The sequence below is a fragment of the Mya arenaria genome, chromosome 14 (assembly GCF_026914265.1).
Source record: "Mya arenaria isolate MELC-2E11 chromosome 14, ASM2691426v1".
NCBI lineage: Eukaryota > Metazoa > Mollusca > Bivalvia > Myida > Myidae > Mya > Mya arenaria.
In genome coordinates, this window is record NC_069135.1 from 20,587,925 (window position 1) to 20,604,879 (window position 16,955).

The window sequence follows — 16,955 nt, forward strand, 5'->3', positions numbered from 1 at the left end:
GGAAGCGAATGTACCATGTTTCATTTGAATATCTTGAAAGGTTTTTGGCTAAGCAAGTTTTTAAACAACGACAACACCAAGACTATGACGATACCTCAACATTTTTCTTCGAAATCTAAAAGTGTACCGTATAAGATGAGTCATCAGTAATCAAGATATATATACACATAACATTTTGGCGTATAAAGATTTTACTATTATTTGTCTTACCAGTAAACGTTGAATGCTAATGAATTTATACAAAGGCTTTACAGTACTCATCTCAGTTTAGAGCCACAAGGAAGGGTACATGGTATAATTAAAATAAATTAAGTGATTTGAAGACTCACATAAATACCTTTATAATCAAATCAAAAGTAAAAAATAATTGCTGTGGATGGATATTTCTTTTTGTACAATGTCATATAACACAGGTGTAAGTATTTCATTAAATATACAAAACTTGAGATCAGACTTACAATGTTCTCTGTACCCGGTATGATCTCAAACACACTGAGGCATCGTTTATCTTCTCGATCATATCTCTCCTTCTCAGGACACATATCTGGGCAAGTGCCGACAAACGCCTTTGCTGTCTGCAGGTCCGTCTGTCGTTTTCCTTTGTCTGTAAGATGAAACATAGCGATATAATGGATGTTTAATTCAACCTTTGTATAACACAACCATTAACAATACTCTTGGCCCAAATTCAATTTTTTAGCGGAAAAATAAGTTATTCTGGTAAACTCAGGGATCGAGATCTTTGTAATCTGTTTTATTGCTAAATCTTCTACTTGTCACAAGACAACTATTAGTTTAGGTGACAGACACATTATATCCCTAAAGAAATCATGATGTCACTTCCTTTTCCTTGCTGAAATTCTCTCAAAGGGTGACACATTTTTTCCTCCTCCAAAAATCGATCAACCCATCCAATGCCCCTTGCAGTAGCCTTATACACTCTCTGTTATACAGTACTCAAAATTTAATGCAAAACATACCCAAGTTTGAAAATAACAGTGGGCACAAAAAACCTTTCCACTCTCATCAAACAAAGGAGTTCCAGGTCCTGCGAATCACACAATTAAAAAAACGCTTCACATATTACCATACCGCTCATTAACAGGGGCAGCTTCCAAAGGTGGTGGCGGCTTCAATGTGCCAAATATTTCACATAATTAGGAAACTGCCTTTATCGCAGTCCTTCACAGCTGATTACCAGGGTAAGCTGCAGACTATTATTTAAATATGTTTGTGACTTTGTGATCAGCTGTGATCTAAGGGGACATTCATGATAAAAAATATTTGCAATATTTAAGCACTTTTTAACTGTGAAGTTTATGACCACGTAGCTTTTAATTGAAAAACACCAGATCTAAAGGCTAATTTTTTTATTTTTAAAACCCCCCAAACCATTTGCTTTTTTTTGTTTAGAGCAATAAAGACAAATGACTCCAGTCAAGTGTAACCATGGCCTCCATTAGGTACAAGGATATAGGCCCTGGAGTGCGGGGTTAATGTGGTGGTTTTGTCTTCATGCCAAAAGTAGCAGGGGCATTTGGCAGGGATTTGACCAGGGCTTGGCTTGACCAAAAGTCATAGTCCCGACTAATCCCTGGACCTGGGGTGGATGGGTGGGGGAGGGGGGTTGTGTTTACAATTGACTGGTGCATAATAGTGTCCAATGAATTCTTAGAGGGCAAATAACACAATTTATATGTGACTTATGAGTGTTAAATGTGTTGTTATTTTTTTAACACAAAAATAACCATCTTTATACAATATCAGGGCATGGGCTACTTTCAATTTGTAGGTTTTGAAGCTACATGTAGGTGGTTTGTGATTTTATAAAATTTGTGGAACATGCAGATCTAGTAGCCACTTGACCTTCTTTTTTTTACATTTTCAAATATATCGTGTCCTTAAAAGAAACATAACTTTTTGTATAATGTCTTTTTAGGTTTAGTACACAAGTGCAACTTTGTCCCCAATTATATGGTGTAGTGAAACACTAGAACTCAGTGTTACCGTATTTCTCTAGCAAATTGCTCAATCCACTGTAAATAATAAAGATTTTTTTTCAAGTGGTCTGTGTCACCTAATGCAACAGTGATAGTCTAGGTTCCTGATTATACGAAAGCATATCTAACATAGGATGGAAGATTGGTCACGCAAATGAATTACTATTTTGGACCACATTCAGTTTGTACTGGTGTTTTAACAGTTGGAAGGCGGAGGTAAATGATTATTCAAACATCTGTGAAGTGAAATTGCTAATTAAAGCAGAAACTTAATAATCATTATGGAAACAATACTGATGAGTTCTAATTTATACAATTCAGACATTCTTTGTTAAATCAACAGGTAGACACACAACTTTTTCAGCACAGTATAGCAATATTCACCACTTATCAACTCTATTGTTACAACACACAAAATATATCCCCCCCCCCCTCCCACAACCTCATTTCCATAGGGAACCTGTGGGATTATAATACCATTATGAATTTTCAAATTAGGTTACAATTCAACAATTGTACATTTCTACACTATTCAACAAAAACCTTATTAACTTTCACTTTTACCACACATGTGGCTCAACAATGGATTTGGTATGCATTGTGGCCAAAAACAAAAGACTTTTTAAATTATCAAAATTACTCTTCAATGCGGCTTTAAAATGAATTTGATATTTCTTGTTGCTAAAACATAAGATTGTTAAAAGTGTATCCATTCATAGTTTAACTCAGACTAAATCTTAAAGAGAAATGTAAACTAATTTTCTTTTCCTGTTTGGATAATAACTTAAGAGATGAAAAACAATGGCTTCAAACTCAAGTTGTTTTTTTCATTCAATTTATGAATTTTTCTGCTCTCCATGTAAAGATGATGGATTAAACAATGAGGCACAGTTCTTCTGTGATGAATGCAAGAAATATTACTGTAATAACTGTGTACAGCTACACAAAAAACTGTTCAGGACACATTCAGTGCTTGGAAGAGAACATGTGAGAAAGTGGATGCTGCATGCAGGACAGAGATCCATAGAGGCATGTGACAAACATGGTGACAAGAAGATTGAACTTCTCTGCAAGGACCATGATGAGCTCTGTTGCCACATTTGTTTTTCCCTTACACACAGGTGAAATTCTGAGTTGATGTTATGCACCAGTCAATTGTAACCACGGCCCCCGAGGTGCAGGGTTATACTGGGGATAGCCGGGGACATGGGTCGTGTTTTAACCTTTTAGGTGGCCCTGCAGTTCCATGTGAATGCAGTTAATTTTTGTCTTCACGCCCTTGGGGGGATTTTTAGCGGGGATTTTACCAGCAGTACGACCCTGCAGGGCGGGGATTTTACCAGGGCTTGACTTGACCGAAAGTCAAAGTCCAAGCTATTCCACAGACCTCGGGAGCCATGGTTACAATTGACTTGTGCATTATTTAAATAGCAAATTGAAATTGATTGATGGTACACTTCTTTTATAAACTTTCAAAATAGAACCACCAGGCATATAAATATAACAATTCACAAAAAGGCTTGCAATACCCCCTATGACCCTCTACCACCAACAAAAACAATTGAAGAACATAACTCTCTTAGCCACATTCTTATTTTCATTTATGTAGCTTTTATATGTTAATGCCAAGATCAAGTGAAAAGTGGTATTTTCACTTTTGTCCATTGCTACCCCAACTTGAGTTATTGCAGTCTCCTCCGGTTTAACCATAACGGGAATATAAAATGTATTGTAAATGCTAACGAAAAATTTGCATGACTTTTCGACAATCAAATAGATTATTCTTAATTTATTGAAGATTAATTTACAGGCCTTCCTATGAAAGTGCATTGAAGTCACAAGTAACATCTGTTCTAATTTCTATTGAATAAAACATTTGTTACAACCTCTCTGATTGGATAAAAATTATAGTTAAACCAATGAAAATCAACCTTTTATTAGACCAGTCTAATTGACATTTCTTTCGCAAATTCTGTCAGTTTCAATAATAACAATGCATAAAATGTGCATTGCTGATTTATTAAGTGTCACCCAATAAGTGTTGTTAAAACACACCATCAGTTGATAATCCAATTAAGCTTCAGGACAGGAAGGGCATTATGACTGTAAACAGGCTAATATAATTAAACCCTGTGATAAATTTGCGTAATTTTAAAGACACTTTTTTAATTCCGGGGGATATTCACCCCCCTCCGGGAGACGGGGGCATGGATTAAAATTCCAGGGGATTTTTTCCCCCTCCGGGGGATATGGCATGTATGATATCCTTTGAATTAAAAATTTCAGGATGTGCCAAAATATACCCATGGTTTCTGATGCAGCAAAAGAGTGCGATAAGACGAAAGAATTCAAGAACATACAAGAGAAGATCAGAAAGATGACAACAGATCTCAGGGATATGCACGGCCACAGAGAAAAAGATCAGAAGTCTTTACACAGGGATGGAAAGATTATGGTTAATGAGATAAAAGCCATGATTAAGAAAATGAAAGATATGTTTGACAATTTAGAGAAGCAAACAATTGAAGAAATAGACTCGGTCCTGAAGGAACATGATGATGTAATCCAAGATGAGAAATCTAAATGCATCAATCATCATAACAAACTTCAAACCTACTTAAACCAAATGTTATTTGACAAGGATGGAAACACTCCTTACATTGCCTATAAGAAATGCAAGTATGAAATGAAGGGAGCAGAAAACTTGTTGGAATTAAGGTTCACTACCATGCCTGATTGAAATTTGGCATTGCAAGATGATTCCCAGATTGAAGAGCTTCGGTCAAGAATTCAGACATTTTGGAAAATATTCAATGAGAAGGAGGTGTTTAAAGTTATAAACCCACAAAAATATAATGTTCAGATTCAACATGATGAGAGACAATGTTGTATAAATGGTATATGTGAGCTCCCTGGAGGAGAGATTATCATCACAGACTACAACAACTTCAAAGCGAAACTACTGAACCCTCAGTTCCAGGTGATAGCCGAATATAACCTAAATCCACCAGATCAACCAGAAAATATATATCACATTGCAGGATATGAAGTTGCTATACCTATGTGCTTAATTTTAAGGGGACATGTGGACTTTATCACAATAGCAGGAAGTACACTGAGTTTCTCAAGAAGGGTAGCATTTCCACATTTGTGTTATGGTATTTCTCACCACAATGGTAACCTCTTTATAGGTTCTATGAATGAAATATATCACTACAAAATGCCTCATGTACAGCAGGGAACAAAGATTTATGAAGACAATACTGCAAAATACAGTGAAAAAATTTGCACTCAGCAACGATGGCACCAAAATCTTTGTCCCTTCTTCAGATCACAATAAGCTAATAATCATGGACTCATGTGGGAACATTTTGTCTACACTTCAAAGCCATGACTTTAAATTTCCTTTTGAAGTGTGCTTGAGCAAAGTGGACATGTGTTTGTCTACTCACAGAATTCACAAAAAGTGACCCAGGTGGACAAGAAGAGCAAACACAAACTGGCTACATTGGTCACAGTGGCTGATGGACTGCAAGTTGCACTTTCAATGGGATTCTCAAGAAAAACAAACAGTCTTGTTGTTGGAGAAGTCAAAAATGAAATATCTGTGTTTCCACTTCAACAAATCAATGTGCATGAGCCTGGTGAATAAGAAACTGTCTTCCAAAAACATTACTGTCATAGCCAGATAATATTCAAATCAGGGAGATTTGGCATAATTTCAATTATGAAATATTAGAAAACAGTAAATCTAAAAATTTCTGTTGAAGAGACATGTTTGATCTCAAGGTGCTGGGTTTTCAAACAAATCTGCCAGTCTAAATCTGATTTTAATAATGAGATAAAGCTTATAAATCCCACTTTATTTTATTCTGACTGATATCAAATTGTTCCCTTTGAACAGCTACAAATCTTTTTTTTTAATTGCAGAGTGAAACAATTAAATTGAAACAGGGAAAGATGGGTTGTTGTTTTTTTCAGCTAAACAATTTTAAGAATTATAAGCCCCTCATTTCTTATGATTTTTAGGAACATGTCCCAAGAAATGTAATTAATCACTGTTTTCTAGTGGTTCAATATTGGTTCATAAGGACATATGAATAGTCCAGGAGATGTTCTGTAAACTGTGTAAAACATTTTCAAGAATACAAGCCAATCATCAATTTTAAATATTGTATTCAATGTACCATTAAGTGTGTATTCTCATATATTTGTTTTGTTTCACATGCTATAATCTCAAATAAAAATACAGGAAGATTGTACTTGGTTTCACTTGGTGTGTAATCAATTTTAATCACATTATAAAAGCAACATTTAGGCCAGTATTTCAAGTGCATGCAGTCTGCACACAGCAGGATTTTCCCTAGAAATTTTCAGCTAGGGGTCTAGGACCATCATGGTTAACAACTTGGTGTCTCTAGTCATATGGGGTCTAAAAATAACTGTAAACACTATAAAACAAGAGGGCCATGATGTCCCTAAATTGCTCACCTGAGTAAAAGGGTTTAACCTTTGTAATCAATATATAGCTTGATATTTGTCCTCAAAGAACATTGAAAAACATACTGGTCAAACATGTTGCCTGGATAATCACTGACAGGACGTGTCATAGTTGCCTGCATACTGACAGGACTTGTCACAGTTTCATGCACACTGACAGCACTGACAGATCATGTTGATTGACTGCACACTGACAGGATTTTGTTCAGTTGCCTGCACACTGACAGGACTTGATGATTGACTGCACACTGACACAATATGATTCTTATACCTGCAAACTGACAGGACTTTGTTCAGTTGCCTGCACACTGACAGGTGTTGATAATTAACTGCACACTGACAGCACTTTGTACAGATACCTGCACACTGACAGGACTTTTTTCAGTTGCCTGCACACTGACAGGACTTTGTTCATTGAATTTGGACTGGCAGTTTTAGAGGAGATGTTTTTTACAGAAAAACAGGAAGTTGGCAATTTATTTTATGTTGTTGTTGTTGTTGTTGTTAATCAATCATGACCCCTTTTTGTATTTTTGTAGAGGGTCACCCAAGTAAACTTCCTGTAAAGTTTCATTGAATTTGGTGGGGTAGTTTCAGAAAAAAATGCTTTTTAAAGCAAAATAGGCAGTCGGCCAAATTTTTGTTGTTGTTGTTAATCAATCGTGACCCCTTGTTGTATTTTTGTAGAGGGACACCCAAGTATGCTTCCTGTGAAGTTTCAGTGAATTTGGCCTGGTAGTCTCAGAGGAGATGTTTTTTAAGCAATTGTTGATGGACGGACGGACAGCTAAAAATGATTGCTGCTTATGCTCAGCTGTGGTTTTGCAGTTGAAAAAAGGAGATAACTCAACAATTATTAAAGCCAAGTTATGGGCCAGCAAGGCAAGTTCATGTGTGCATTGTCTCATGTGCATATTTCTCTTGAAATATGTGTACCAAGTACTTTTTTAAGTATTTTTCTTAAATAATGGCCAAGGTTTCAAAAAAGGCAAGTTCAAAATACTACCATAACTGGTGAGGCTGCTTTATGTCAGAAGCCTATCTCTATACCCTTCTGAGTTTACTACTCAGTGCTGTTTAGGCAAACAAATTATGCAAGTTTAAAACATGACATAAGGAAGGTGTACGTGAAAACTTTTTGGACACGCTGGACATTTTGTCTGACATCTTTATAGTTTATGCAGGACATTTTCATGTTATGTAGGACATATTTCAGAAGACATGTTAGTAATGAAATAGGTTGTATCGCATGTTTGTATCAAGAAACAATTGTGTCCTTTTGATTTACACAATATCCATAATCAGCAGGACATTTTTTTTATATCATATATATATTTTAACCCTAACATACTTGTTAACATAGAGACTAATAACAAGGCTATGACCACATTCCCCACAGAATCTCTCGTGATAGCAAGTTTAAAGTGCGGAACTAAGATATTACACTGCAATATCGTTTCGTCGAAAATGTTCCATTAATTGCTTTAGAACAAAAACTGTTTATTAAACTAACATGTTCATACATGTTCATTATCCATGACTTATAAAGAAGCTGATATAGTTTAAAATTAATTTGGCAATACTGGTTTACGTGGAAAGTTTCGTCTTTTCATGAATTACCGGGAAGCCACATTTTAGTTACATCTGTTGCGCATGCGTACTACACAGATTAGGAGTATAAACATCCGGTTAAAATGACAGTTGTCAAAGATTTCATACGCGATGAATATTTCAACCTTGGATATCAGTTTAACCCAAACACAAACGTTGGACAATTCTGTCCTACGTTCTTTGAAGATACGACAGACAGTTTGAAAATCTACCGGCAATGTCCGACTGTCCGACGTGTTTTCGCGTACACTGTAAATCATAAGCATACATGTAAATAGAAGGCAATGCCATGTCTCCTTGCATTTTATGAGCATGCCAAAGAAAGATATTTTTAATATTTGCTGGGTAAGAGGAAGCCCAGACAGTAGAGGGACGGGACGACATTCTTGTTCCTTCATATTCTAATTATTTCAAATCTACAATAAAAGACTATACCATTCAGTATAAATCTTAATTTGTAAGTTATAATCAACAAACTTAGCCTTAAATTAATTAGCAGTTTTATAATGCCAAACAGCCCATCAGATTTTATTTCCACTGCATAACATAACTTGAGATTAAATTTGATACGCCATGTTAAATCCAAAACAATTCCTTGTATTCAATAAATGTTATTTAGATTGATATGCCTTGTTGCCAAAAACAAAATATTTCATCTGATCATTGAAATACTTAATTTAGACAAAAAAGGAAGGCTGCACATAAGATATGTTTAAAGCTGCACTCTCACAGATTGAACATTATGACAATTTTTTTATTTTTTGTCTTCGAACGAGCCATTTTTTTCCAAAATTCATGGAAACCAGTTGTATAAGACTACTGACAAAAAATCAGATCGCAGATTTTTATATTTCAGTTAAAAAATTGATGTTTTATGCATTTTTCTTAAAATGTAGTAACGGTTTAAGCCATAAACATATGAAAATCTACGATCTGATTTTTTGTCGACAATCTTATATCATTGGTTTGCAGATATTTACGCAAAATTTGCTCTTTCCAAGAGAAAAAATAAAAACGTTGTAAAATGGTATATCTGTGAGAGTGCAGCTTTAAATACAAAAGGCCAGTTAAAGTTATACGTTCAGCGGTAATTAGAAAAATACGTGAGCATAAATAAAGTTAAAATTTTATGATATACTAGTTCATATCATATTCATTTGATGTTCCATTTCAATTTTTTATAAAGAAAACTCGCATTTGTTGCTATTTTGGAGATCAAAGATATCAACTTTCGAATTACCCGCCACAGTTCGTAGCCGTTCGTAGCCAGCTTCGGAATCGATCATTTGCATAATACATGAATGTAATTACGGAGGTTTCGTCAACTCTCCAGTTCGTCACACTTGTTCTATATAGTAAATTGCCAAGATGTTTCGTCACACCTATTAGCGGTTTCGTCAACTTAATTGTTTAGAACTATTTCACACATTTATGTGAAACCAATTAGCTTAAACAGTTGATGACCCAATTAACCGCACGTGTCAGCGTGTGTGGGGGCTTTAATGTGATAGTGCTAATGAGACATCGGCGTGTGTTTGTACGTTTCTATCAGTTTGCCATCTTAGTGATGGATGTCAATAAGTCAGATCGCTTAAAAGCAATGTTCGATCTTGTTTTGTCACCAATCATGGCCTCTATAACCAACTGCGTACATTGCTCTAAAATAGTAACTGCTCGCATGCATGCGATCTGTTGCGACGTGTGTGAACGTTGGCAACATCGTAAATGCAATTCAGGGGTATCTGCGCAGCAGTACCAACAGATGGTAAAAAAAGAGCTAAATCTGGCATGCCGATACGCCTGCTGTCTACAACGTTTGTCATCAGAGCAGCCGACGAAGTAGCAGACGCTGACGCTGACGAAGTAGCCGAAGAAGGAGCGGATGACGAAGCCAACACAGTAGCCGCCGCCGAAGAAGTAGCCGGTGACACCATCAGCACCAACGCCGCTGATGGTATCCTGGAACACCGGACGTTTGACATCTCGAACAGGAGCTTCGATCGACCCCATCATCCACTAGATGAGTAGCTACCGGACAGGCCCCTAGACAAAGAGGTTCCCACTGATTTACCGGTGACTTTCGAGGTCGTAGAGGGTGGCAGCAAGCGAGGTGGCCGGAAGCTCGTCAGTAGTGCCAGATACACATACACAGCTCGCCGTAACAAGGGTGGTCGCACTTACTGGACGTGCAGTATAAGAAGCAAGAAGATGACTTGCCCCGCAAGCGTCAAGCAATTATGGCGATATGTTCACTCGTCGGTCATGTTCATCCGGCCGATCCCGGTGCCGCCAAGAAGATAAAGATATCTACGAAAGTGAAGGAAGCCGCTAGGGAGCGTGTCTTCGAGTCCGCAGCAAATATCGTCGAGCGAGTTATGAAGCAGATGACGACACCAGATGACTTCAGCCTACCAAAGCCTGGAGCGCGAGCGGCAAACCATCACAGACGGCAACGCCCAGATGATCCAGCTGACCTTGAATTCCAGTTGGAGCGGGAATTCATCGACGGTCAGCGCCATATCATCTTCGCGACGCAACAGCAGCTACACCACCTCCGACAGTCTAGGAGATGGTTCATAGACGGGACCTTCAAGCTGGTGAAACATCCGTTTTATGGACGACTCTTCGACGCCTGGGACCACTACGAGGAGGACGAGCTCACCACCATCGTCCAACTACTTCGGACAATCAGCAACATTGTGGGACTGGGACCAACGACTCCTTCAGACGACGTACACGACGGTGACATGACGAATTAAAATCAGAATCTAACTCATGTCCATTTATTTTTCATTATTGACTTTGTCATGTATATGCCCATGAATTTCATAATCTGACTGTAAGTGTAAAATGCATAGTCATGTATGTCACATAAATAAATATATTGAGATTGTTGTGTAAATGATGTGTCAAATATTGTGTTTATTAAAGTTGCATAAATAACTTTTTAACTTTCAGATTGTTGAGTTAAAAATATATATGCTATCCTGTTTATATTTATTAAATAGTTTTAAACACCAAGATTTCTTCATTTATTAACAATGCTATTTTAAATAAAAAATATGCAAAAACACGGTTTTGAGTAATAAACGATTTCACACACTACGCATGTCAACATACACATCAGAAGGTAAAATATTCAATAAAATGATCTAGTCTACTAAATTATTCCTTTCTTCCTAAATTGGTGTTTGCTCACACCTAATAAATTGGACATAATAGTTGCATTAATTGCTACTTATAATAAGGTTGACGAACTGTAAAAATATGTTGACGAAACAACTACCCATTTTGTACTATAAAATAAGGAAGACGAAATGGTAAGGTGACGAAACATCCGGTACCCCATGAATGAAGCGCCCGTATGTAAACAACCGATACTGGCGATAGCGACTTTCATTCAGCTACCAACATGATCAAAAGAAATGTTTCTACCAGTTACTCTTGAGGTTAGAGCGTTATTTTATTTTACTTCTAACCGACTTTTTAATGAGGTAATGAACGAACTTGCATTTTATTGTTTATATTTTCTAAATTCTACCATAAATCAAAAGGCATGTCTACAGTAACTGAAGTGGGTGGGGTAAAATTAAGTTAATATTCAATCGCGCCTAATTTATCATAGATATCGTACAGTATTATGTTTGGAGCAACGCATACTTGTAAGTAAACGTGCATTTGATTTCTGGACCATTAATTCATGATTGATTGACTTATTTCTATTGTCAAAAAGATGAAACTAAAAGTAAATCACGTAGTGATCTGCATGGGTGTCAGGTAGATAATTTACTGTACAGTATAGATAAAATTCTTATTTTTGTATTTTCAGTCACCTCCAAGCATTCCCTTATCCCAAATTGATATTAAAGATGTTGATGAGCCTGATCCGTCGATTCAAATACCATAAAGCCAACCAAAAAAAAACAACAGCGTAAGTTTATAACACGTACATCATCTTAGAAATCCATTTTAAATGTGTATTCAAATGTACTTGAATGATGCAGAGAATTAAGAATCCAAAACTAGATCACTCTATAATTTGACACTTCACATAAGTGAAACCACAAGTTGATCAAGTAATAATTAATATGTTATGGGGGGGGACACAATTATGTTTGGAGGGTACTCCTTTCCATATTTTTTTTATATTGTATATTTTAAAGCTGAATTCTCACTAATTGACCGTTTTGACTTCTTATATATCATTTGTCTTTAATTGCCATTATACTTCCCAAATGTTCTTCAAGTTTCCAAAACATGTCAGTATTTGCAATTGAAATGTGAACTTGTAAGAATTATGCAACAGTCAATTGTAACTACGCCCCCCACTTCCCCCAGGTCCGGCGAAATGGGCCGTGTTTTACCTCCAATGTGAACCTGGGTGAATGCGGTGGTTTTGTCTAGTGCTTAAATAGCGGGGAATGAGCCTTACCTTTGATCCTGTGGGTGCAGTTGCATTTGGTGGGGATTTTACCAGCAGTTCAGGGATATTTTCTGGACCTAAAGTCAAAGTCCCTGCTTCCCGCACCGGTGGGGGGGGGGGGGGGCATGGTTACAACTGACTGGTTTGTTGTTTTGGAATAAATGTAAACAAGTTGATCAATAATGAGAGTCAGCTTCAGGGCTTTTTCTATAGTACCCACAGCTCCGACTATTAGACCCATTCCCAAAGCAAAATATACAATATGTTTTCCCAATCTTCAGAAAAAAATCCTAGTCAAACAAAGGCAAAAAAACAAACTTTTTTATGGAAGTCTTTTTACCTGTACTGGCTCATTCAGCATCCTAATTAACTATGTGTTATGTAATCTAAAGTTTTGGAAATATTTGAAATCAGAAATTATTGATTTTCATCACATTCAGAGATCTATCAGTATAAAATATTTTGTGTCATGATTTATTGCTAAAGATATTTATACCCCAAGTATTGATATTTCAGGCATTTAAGGTCTTTTGAACGGGAAATAAACTTATTTATAAAAAATTCTCTATTCGCAGGAGACTGAAAATCTTGTTTTTTTAACTGTAAAATTTCCCTATTTAGGAATATTCGCGACTCAAAATTCCCAAAATGTCTAGTGCCTTTTGCCAAACAAAGCGCTGCGCTATTTTAAAGGTAACATTTTACTTGTAATATTATTTATTATCTTTAGAAACAAGTGAGCAAGCTGACAAAGCTGCAACTTCAGGGAGCAATTATAAGGGTCATCAAGATGGAGCCAGGTTTCATGATGCTCGTATTAGAGGTGCTGGACCAGAGTCTGAGGAAGGGAGTAGAACTCCAAGCTGGTTTGAGTGTGCTTCAACTGCCGGGACATTTCAATGCAGAGTTAAAAAGTTTGTTGTGGCCGGGAGGCCCGTCTTTCTCAAACTGCTGTAAGAACCTTATAGAAACTAAAATTCAGTATAGATCTAAGACATGAGTGTACCTAAATGTTAAATGAAGTTGATATTTATGAACAATTTTATAACATTTCATGTGAATTTAAAAGCTGGTTTTACATTATTTAATACTGCTAATGAGTTCTTGAAAATTTGTACTGAAAAATGGATACTTGACAACTCATTTGCATGTTTGTACTTCATAGGAAGTTTAGTGTTGTATTTTTCTAAAAAAATATGGTTTTAAACATCTTAACATGCATGTAGTCACACACAGGCAGACCAAGTTGAATTGTTGGCATGTATGAAATATGGGCAGTGTTATTTTATAAACATTTAAAAGCTATTTTATATGCTGGCAAAGTTTGTATCTACTAAGTTATTAAAAGCACTCCTGTTTAGGTGAGTGCTGAGAACTTTCTTGAACATTCGTACTGAAGTAAGTATGACTTAAGGTAGCACATCACTGGATATTTCTTATTTTTAATCTTAGTATCTGTGAATTATGCTACATACATGCCATATTTTCTGGAGACCATTCAGGGGGATTTGTTCAAAAGGCTGAAAATTCAGGGGGATTTTGGTTGTATTCAGGGGGATTTTTTTAGCAGGTCTAAGTTGGCGAAATTTTAAAGTATTTTTAGACGCAAGTATGAAAAAATGTATTCACATATAGTTTGCTTTGAAAACCTCTTAACTTTTTCATTATACAGAATTATTTTATGTCATGATTTATCATATTTTTATGATAAACTGTCATGTCATACTGTAATGCACTTGCAAAACAAAATATGTCATTGGAAAAATATGTTTTCGAGACAATTAAATTAAATTTACCTTCCTCCAAAGTCTTTTAAAAAATTGTGCTTAATTCTATCAGCTTTGATGACTTTCAGACAATAAGAGAATAGAATAAATATTATTAATTTCTTCCTTCCAAAAGAGTAATATTTCTTTGCCTTTGATAATTACTACAAATTAATTGATCACTTGTTGTAAAAGTTTACTTTTGGAGAGTTTCACTCACATACTGTGGTTTGACTTTGTCATTATTGCCTGATGTAAAATTGAATATTTTTTTTATTTTATTTTTTTAAATTCCGGGGGATTTTTATCTCCCGCTGGGAGACCAGGGGATGGATCGAAATTCCGGGGGATTTTTCCCCCCGCCGGGGGATATGGCATGTATGATGCTACTGGCTTTTGATAAACCTTCCCTCTTTCAGGACTCTGACCTCCTTGTATTGAATGAAGAGGTTCTAACCCTTGCCCATTTGATGAGGCAGGATTTCTTGTGTTCATTGATGAGGAGGACCAGGTGCAACCCAACCGCTACTAGGCGACTTATATTGTGTTCTGACACAGAGTTATTTTTGGGCTGGTGACAAGAGGGCTATTCCCTTATGTTGTGTAGAGAGTCCAGGAAACCTTCCCGATTCCCTAAGAACAATACACTGGCCTTGTGCAAAGGAGGGTTCAGTAGATGAACACAATTTTTGCAGACGGATCGTATCTGTTCTCTTGATTTTCTTAAATATTAAAATATGATATAAACAATATTAGGTCATTTTTGTATACCGGTACTTTTGTGAATGACTTGTTATTTTATAAATACTGATTTGTATTGCTAATCTGTCATTAAGTAATTATCTCGTTTCAATTTGAAAGCCAGAAAACCTGCATGTTATGTATACTCATGTTATTGTTTATATTTATGCCCCCTCCGAGGAAGAGGGGTATATTGCATTGCACATGTTGGTCGGACGATTCGCAGCTTTGTTGGTAGACCAAAGCTTGTCTAAGTGATAACTCAACAACTGAAGGACAGATGGTTATCAAACTTGACATGAATGTTGGGCCTGACCAGTAGATAACCCCTATTGATTTAAGGGGTCAGCAGGTCCAAGTTCAAGATCACAGTGACCTTTAGTGGTATAAAGTTGTTAAAGTTTGTCCGAGAAATAACTCAAAAATACCTGAACGTACGGTATGGTTATCAAATTTGACATGGAGGCTGGGCCTGATTAGTAGATGACCCCTATTGATTTTAGGAGTCATTGGGCCAATGGTAACAGTCACAGTGACCTTTAAGTTGAAAAGGTTAACAAAGATTCTCTGAGTGATATCACAACAATGTCTGGCCCTATGATCATCAAACTTGACATTGAGGCTGGGTATGACCATAACTGATTTAAGGAGTCATTGGCCCTAAGTGACGAAAGTGCGTAAAGAATGAACGGGTGATAATTCAACAATGCCTGCACCCATGGCTCTCAAACATGATAAGGGAATTTGGCTTTACCAGTAGATGGTTCATTTTGATATCAGGGGTAATCAGGTCAAAGGTAAAGGTTACAGTGACCTTGAAAGCATATTCGTGTGATTTCTTGACAATGCCTGCACCCATGGTTCTCAAACTTGCCATCTAGGTTGGGGGTGACCAGTTGATGATCTTATAGATCTTGAAGTCAGAGGTCAACCTATATGCATGATTAAGTATTTTGTCATATTTACTTATTTCCTGCTGCTGAAAGGATATATATTTTTATCTGCAAATATCAGTCATCATCTGAACATGATTTAGAACTTTACATACTATCCTCACACGGTCATAATCTTAAAACTGCCGCAAAGGCATCTAATGTCAATGACAAGTCAGCTGTCATTTCAGTCTTTGCATATTTAATTCAATTTGCAGAATAAGCCTGACAACTTGGCGCTCCTCAAGGGGAGGGGGTTCATATGTTTGACAAACATCTCTTGTTTTTCTGTTTAAAAGCGCTTTCAAATGACACTCAAGCAATATGTCTGTTTGAATCCAAATTTCACATTTTATCTTTAAAATGTGTCATACCTTTCTCAACCTTGTTTAGAAATAATGAAATGGACCTAAAGCAGGCTCAATTTTGATACAGCCCATTTCTTAAGTAGAACAAAGATTAATGCAATAAACCACTTTCCCACAAAGAAGTAAATAACTGAAATAAAACCATGAAGATCCCACAGTTTGTTGACTTCTTCTTGATTTAAAAACTCAAATCTTATATATCCAATAATTTGTGTAAGCAAAATAGTAAAAAAAGAGCTGCCTCTGTATGCACCCGAAGAGTTGTTCGGAATGGTCAGTATGTATGATTTGCTGGTATGTGACAATTGCTCCTTAAGTGCTTATTATATTTTGAAAGTTAATATAAACAGATGAATTCTTGACAATGCTAGTCAATTTGCTAGCTACAAAATACCCAACCACAGCACTGTTCTGAAATGGTCTTAAAAACGTTTGTTTAGGTTAACATTTAAAAACGTTTGTTTAGGTTAACATCCCCAAAATTATAAGGCAGGTAAGGTAGAGATTTTATTCAAAAAAATGCTCTATCTTGTGATTGTTGTCATTTCTCGCAAACATCACTATTTCTAGCCAGTGTCACTTATATAAAACTGTTGTTACGGAGCTATATAATG

General features: G+C 36.3%; 1 protein-coding gene and 1 long non-coding RNA gene across 2 annotated transcripts in view; one reads left to right on the plus strand and one right to left on the minus strand.

Annotated features, from left to right (window-relative positions):
• Positions 1-16,955, minus strand: part of LOC128215843 (germinal-center associated nuclear protein-like) — a 78,981-nt gene that overhangs the window by 23,562 nt on the left and 38,464 nt on the right. Inside the window, exon 10 of the mRNA XM_052922456.1 lies at positions 459-604. Coding sequence (XP_052778416.1) covers positions 459-604 — 146 coding nt within the window. The remainder of the gene's footprint in view (positions 1-458; positions 605-16,955) is intronic.
• On the plus strand, positions 10,897-16,496 carry LOC128215846 (uncharacterized). The gene is made up of 3 exons (XR_008258065.1): positions 10,897-11,560; positions 11,941-12,042; positions 13,265-16,496. It is a non-coding gene; the product is annotated as an uncharacterized LOC128215846 (long non-coding RNA).